The sequence below is a fragment of the Misgurnus anguillicaudatus genome, chromosome 20, assembly GCF_027580225.2.
Source record: "Misgurnus anguillicaudatus chromosome 20, ASM2758022v2, whole genome shotgun sequence".
Lineage (NCBI taxonomy): Eukaryota > Metazoa > Chordata > Actinopteri > Cypriniformes > Cobitidae > Misgurnus > Misgurnus anguillicaudatus.
Genome location: NC_073356.2, coordinates 25,863,070 through 25,869,143, shown reverse-complemented (window position 1 = coordinate 25,869,143; position 6,074 = coordinate 25,863,070). Strand labels below are relative to the sequence as shown.

Sequence of the window (6,074 nt, the reverse complement as noted above, 5' to 3'; positions counted from 1 at the left end):
TCTCCAGCTGATATCTGATCTGCCCACTGCCAAGATTAGACCCTCGTACTACCACCATACACTTAATACCACAGGCTACTGATATGATACAAGCCATGTCATGAACGACTCAGTTTGAAAACTGAGGTAAATGTACTGTATATTAGCCTACCACGGTATACTGTAAAAATGGTGCACCTAACATTCATTACAGTATGATTGTTACATATTCAGAGCACAACTGTACACTGTGAAAAAAGTTTTATTATGCAACAGGTCAATTTTAAATGCAGGAAACATATGAGAATATTTTATAGGTGGTTGCCATGAGGCTAGTTGTCACGTTTTGTACTTAAATGTTTTACAGTCTTGGCCACATAAAAATATTTTTTTTACAACATAGGGTAAGAACAGTACTTTTAACTGACAACATTACAGTTGTAAAGATATAATGTCTTAGACGTGATCATGTGACAACTAGTCCCAACATTAACATACAGTCTCTTTAATTCAGTCACACTCATTTTAAAATGGCAACAATAAATACACGGTATTGAAACAAGCTTATTTTGATCTCTTGAAACGGAACAATATAAAAGTTAAAAATAAAGCATGAATATATTTCTATACTTGAATTAAATATTTGATGACATCTTTGATGGCAAGTGTGTACTGTATAATTGAAATCATCATTACAAATCAGCACTTATTGAAAGCAGCAAAATTGATACATTACATAAATAATTTATAAAATTGTCCATGTTAAAACTTTGGTCCCAAAAGTAATTCCACAATAAACAAAGCCAACCTCTATTCTTACTTAATTTCATTCAACTAAATAGTGTAAAAGGCTACATTCAATTTCATAATGGAGACGCAAAATAGGCAGTGCAAGTATTCTAGTGCAAGCAAGCTTATAATGATCGATAGCTGTCATACTTAAACATTGTGTTGCTTGTTAAAGTGTGTAAACGTTATTTACACCAGAAACAACAATTGGGTACAGTGGCGGCACCAGAAACAACAATTGGGTACAGTGGCAGCTGATGACTACTTTTTCGAGGGCACATGATGCGATGCTGATCACAATATGTATTTATCCCGTTATGTGAACCATGTGCATCACGTGTCCCGTCAAAACAAGTGCCCGCTGCAGGCGCGTCCAAAGGGTTCATGACAAAAGAGTTTTATCTTGTTTGCCAGATACTCGTTTAATCTTATGCGTAATCCGAGTTAACTGTTAAAGGAGTGTCTTACGAGTATTTTGTGAACGTGAGCATCTCTTTTGTCATAAACTGTTTTGACGCGTGTGCAGCAGGCATTCACCTTGACAAAACACGTGATGCACATGGTTCACATGACTCAACAAACTTATATTTAGACATGACGAGCAACACACATGACATTCAAAACATATATTTTGAATTCACGCCGCTTGGAAGAGAAGTCACCGTCCGCCACTGATTGGATATCTTAATCCCCATTGTGCTTTTGGAACGTAAAAGGCATCTTTAGTAAAAATGTAGTTTAAAACAGAATTCTGTGTGATTTTATCTCCTACTGACTATTCTTTTTAAAACCTTCCCTCCTAAACTAGCTTCTCTTAGATCTTTCCCTCTCCACTTTCAATCCTGAAATGTCAACAGTGTAAACATGTTATCAAAACCACTGTCTGAAGACTTCCCTCCTCTGCCTCTGTTTCCCCGCCCTCTTTGCCCATTGCCCCTCCCTCTCCCTCCACCGGCACCTCCTCCTCCCTCCACTGGCACCTCCTCTCCCTTCATTGGCCCAACCCCTCCCTCCATGTTCTTTCCCTCTTTGCTGTGTTTGCCTTTGTGCCCCTCCTCTACTTCTGCTTGCTGTTGCTGAAACTGCAGGACCCATTAATGCCTGCAGCAGTATGGAGTAAAGCTGTAAAGCAAAATGGTCCTCTGCAAGTAGAGATTCGGGCTGCTGACCCCCTTTCATTGCAGCCTGAAGGCCATGCACCAGAGTACCACTAAAGACCCTAAAAGAAACACAGAAAAATAACTTATTATAGCATGTTAAAATTGCCGCTTTGTAGGTGTGAGCAAAAATGTGCCGTTTGGGGTGTGTCCTTTAAAATGCAAATGAGTTGAACTCTGCACTAAATGGCAGTGTTGTGGTTGGACAGTGCAGATTAAGGGGCAGTATTATCCCTTTCTGACATCACTAGGAGAGCCAGATTTCAATTACCTATTTTTTCACATGCTTGCAGCGAATGGTTTACCAAAACTAAGTTACTGGGTTGTTCTTTTACACATTTTCTAAGTTGATAGAAGCACTGGGGACCCAATTAATAGCACTTTAACATGGAAAAAGTCAGATTTTCATGATACTGTATGTCCCCTTTAATGTAAGCATGCATCCATCCTCCTATATCTTACCAGGCTAACTGAGGCTCATGTAGTGGGAAACACAATAACTGGTTCAGGTAAAGCCCCGCCATCATACAGGATTGCCATTGGCTGAGTGAATGGGCTACAACCAGATCTAGGCCCCTCCTTTCTCCTGGTCTAACCCTCAGCTGAGATAATCGATGACAAACAGAAGCAGCAGTTTTGCTGCAGTACATAGGGTCTGATAAAGAGAGCAAGACAGTATGTCTGTAGGTGATTATGGCAATTATCAACTTGACAAAAAAATGAATAAAAAATGATTTAACATACACAAGACTAAACTGAGACAGACATTGCATAAAAAAATCCAAGCTACCATCAGGATGAACACTTCTCCAGCAGAGTTCCCCATACACCAATCCCAATAACATGGCCTGCACCAATGGGAAACTTGGCTTCGGTTTTGAGTTGTTCATCCAGAAAAACATCACACACACTGGAAGGCATAGGTGAGGGGGTACTGGCTGCAAAACATGGTCCATCGTACCAAGTGTTCCCAACAATGCCTGAAGTCTCACCTGGACAGGCACCTAAGATGAAAGCCAAGACAAATTGATTAAAATATATGCAGATCTTTACCTCTCACTGAATTTTAAGATTTATCACCAAATGTCTGTATATAAAGTAACCAAAGCTAACCTTGTCAAGAGTTGGAAGATTCAGCTGCGGCACACTGGGTAGTTGAGCCTCCACTGTGTTTTTCTTAAGATTGAGGTCTTGTCTGTCAAACTCTTCAACACATTGGATGTCATGCTGTTGTGCTCCTTTCCCCCGAGATTGCCTGTTTAGATCCCCTCCTCCCCTTCCTCCTCCTCCTCTCTGGGAGACAGTCTGTTGCCTCTGATTGTCAGGTCTCGAGTTTTCAAGCAGCAGGCCGTATATGGTTTTCCGTATACTCAAAGACGTCAAATGGCTGCTCGGCTGCTGACTGTTCTCCACCTGCGCTACCAGCAGGACTTTCTGAAGTACGAGCACATCCAAGACCAAAGAGGGCAGCTTGCCTGATGCATATGCCCTTAAAAACCACTCAGGTTGAGACGTCAGTACTGCTGGGAGCCCCTGTGTGTCAGGCAGTGCAGATTGGGGATGTGAGGAGAAGTAGTTGGCCAAACCGCTAGTGCGGGAAAGCTGGTAGTCCTGTATTCCTTCCGAGAGCTGCGTACGTAAGTGTGCTTTCCGTTGTCCACCCAAGATCTCCAGTACTTCCTCCAATGCAGCTACAGGGCTTGTGAATTGAGACAGCCAGAGTAAAAAACCTTCGAGTCGAGAACTACGTCCAGACTTTCGACCGCCTGGTACCCTTTCAAGTTCCACGCGACTGAAAAACGTCTCCGTTATTTTAGCAGGTGTGTAGTCGTTCCCAGTGACCATGGCAAAAAGAGGCAGAAGCTGCTTGTTCATATGGTTGAAATGCGTGCAGAATCGGTTCACGGTGTACTGCCTGGCAGGAATGTAGCGCTCGGTGGCCTTACCACAAACATTGTTCCACTGAAAGAATGCAAATGGGAGGTAGCCACCACGCAAGTCAAAGATGTAGAAGTCGCTGTCGTTGCTCAGAACCGGGCATCCCCATTGTTTGGCAAGAGAGGCTATCTCGAGGTCAGCCTCGCAAATGCACTGCACCAATGGCACACCAAGTTGAGAAAGAACTTGTATGAACACAACACGTGATAGCAGAGGAAGAACAGAGCCATTGGATCCCCGGGAAAGAGAGTGGGCTTCTCGGATCTTGCTTAGAGTTCTCTCCTGCAGGGTCTTGAACTTCTTGTCCTTGTGGTCCATTCCTCCATCCAACACTACGAATGGTTGCACACCGCATTCTGCAAGTGTTGCAAAAAACTGCTGAACCAACCTAGCAAACATGTCGTAGTCTCCACCCTTCGCTTGATCCAATCCAGAGTTAAAATACAATCGAAAATACAGGCTACATCCATCAATCACAAGACGGCAATCTCTTAGCCTCATATCTGTGAAGAACTGATGATTTCCTTCCACATAACTTGTAAGACCATGAACCCCCATATTGAAACAGATGCCTGAAAGTAAAACAAAACTATAAGCATAGGCACTTTTTAAATAAACTGCTCTTTATTAACCAATAACGTACAGGGTTCCAACACCTTGGTTAACTTCAAATTCAAGGCCCCTCAAGGACTTTCCAGGTCCAATACCCTCAAATTCAAGGACTTAATGTGGGGACACATTTCAAGTGAGAGTAAGGATACATTGTGTTACCATTTAAGATACATTGTTACAGTTCCCTTTCAAGGGAACTTGCACTGCATCACTGCGGTGACACTTTGGGGACGCCTCCAGGGATAAGTGCGTCTGAATGTGTATATCAAATTCAACCAATGGTGAGGCTTAACGACAAAGACAGGGTGACACGGGAGCCAGAAGTATATCGCTATCTAAAATATTGCCAAAGACGGCTTTACAAGGACACAGGAAGTATGGCAAGGGAGATGCAGCGTCTCGTTCCCTTCTCAGGGAACAACAGGTACACATGTAACCCGAGACATTTTCATGTGTCAAACACAACTATGCAAAACGCATTTTGGTTTGAATCAACATTCGCATACAGAAGATATAAGCATTTAAAGCGAACAGTTTAGCACGTGTGATTAAAAAGTCTAGAATTTTATGATATTATCCTACACTAACGTTACACAAGGAATAATATGGATTTTTTTCCAGAAAACTTCTTGCATAAAATAGATTTAAAGCACTTTCAATGACCTGTATCTATGTATGTATATTTCACAAACTTTCAAGGACCTGTGGGAACCCTGAATGTAATGAAGAGAAAGAATTCGCCCTATTATAAAAATGTAAATGTACGTGACCGTATAACATCAGTATTACTGCGCAGCTGCGTCTGTATGTTGCTTGGCAACCACTTTTTTCAACTATTTCTAAGGAACTACTTTGCCTGGCGGAACACTAAAATTTTTTAAAATGTTGTTAATCATAGATATGGTTGTTAATGAACTTGCAGTAAACTAACCACTACAAAATTGAATATTTTCCACAATCTATGCTGCTATATAATCCATTTGCAGCTGTTTTGTTCATATCAATTGAAATGCTTGGAAATTGTCTTCTGCTTAACCGTTTATGCAAAACACTAAACTACTGCTGCACATGCATTGAAGAGAGTCTGCAGCACGAGCTTGAAATAATCATTAAATAACTCGTCGTCTGTTATATGAAACGCGCAACATTACAATACCTTAAAAGAACACACCGTTTAGTAAAGCATTTAAAACAAACATAGTTTAATAAATACTGTATTCTCTTACTTGATTTATTTAGCAGTCTTCCTGAAACTCCGCCTTGTTTTTCCGTGTTTTTAGGGCAACGACCTGTTTCAGCGCATTAGCGCCATCTATTGAAACGGATATTACTTCTGTTCAACTTCATGCAGCTATGCGCAGACCGATCTGCATACTGACGTCAAATCACCGCGAGAGCACTTCGATAGCACCGCTTTATTAGGCTCTCGCGGTATTTTGACCTCATATGTCGACCACATCTGTTATCATGGCGCAAAGAGGGCGTTGTTGTTTAGCAGCCAATGCTATATAAATAATAAGAATGTTAAAAACATATTATATAATTATAAAAGAATACTTTTTAAGATGATTTAACGGCCATATTCACAGAGTAAATAAA

General features: G+C 41.2%; 1 protein-coding gene across 1 annotated transcript; it reads right to left on the bottom strand.

Moving 5' to 3' along the window:
• Window positions 1-225: 225 nt before the first annotated feature.
• On the bottom strand, window positions 226-5,856 carry aste1b (asteroid homolog 1b). Its single transcript, XM_055219425.2, has 5 exons — window positions 5,702-5,856; window positions 3,039-4,435; window positions 2,716-2,929; window positions 2,388-2,580; window positions 226-1,987 (listed from the first exon to the last, which is right to left on the bottom strand). The coding sequence occupies exons 2-5, from the start codon at window positions 4,419-4,421 to the stop codon at window positions 1,639-1,641; spliced, it is 2,139 nt and encodes a 712-aa protein (XP_055075400.2). The 5' UTR covers window positions 4,422-4,435; window positions 5,702-5,856; the 3' UTR covers window positions 226-1,638.
• Between the last annotated feature and the right edge of the window lie 218 nt (window positions 5,857-6,074).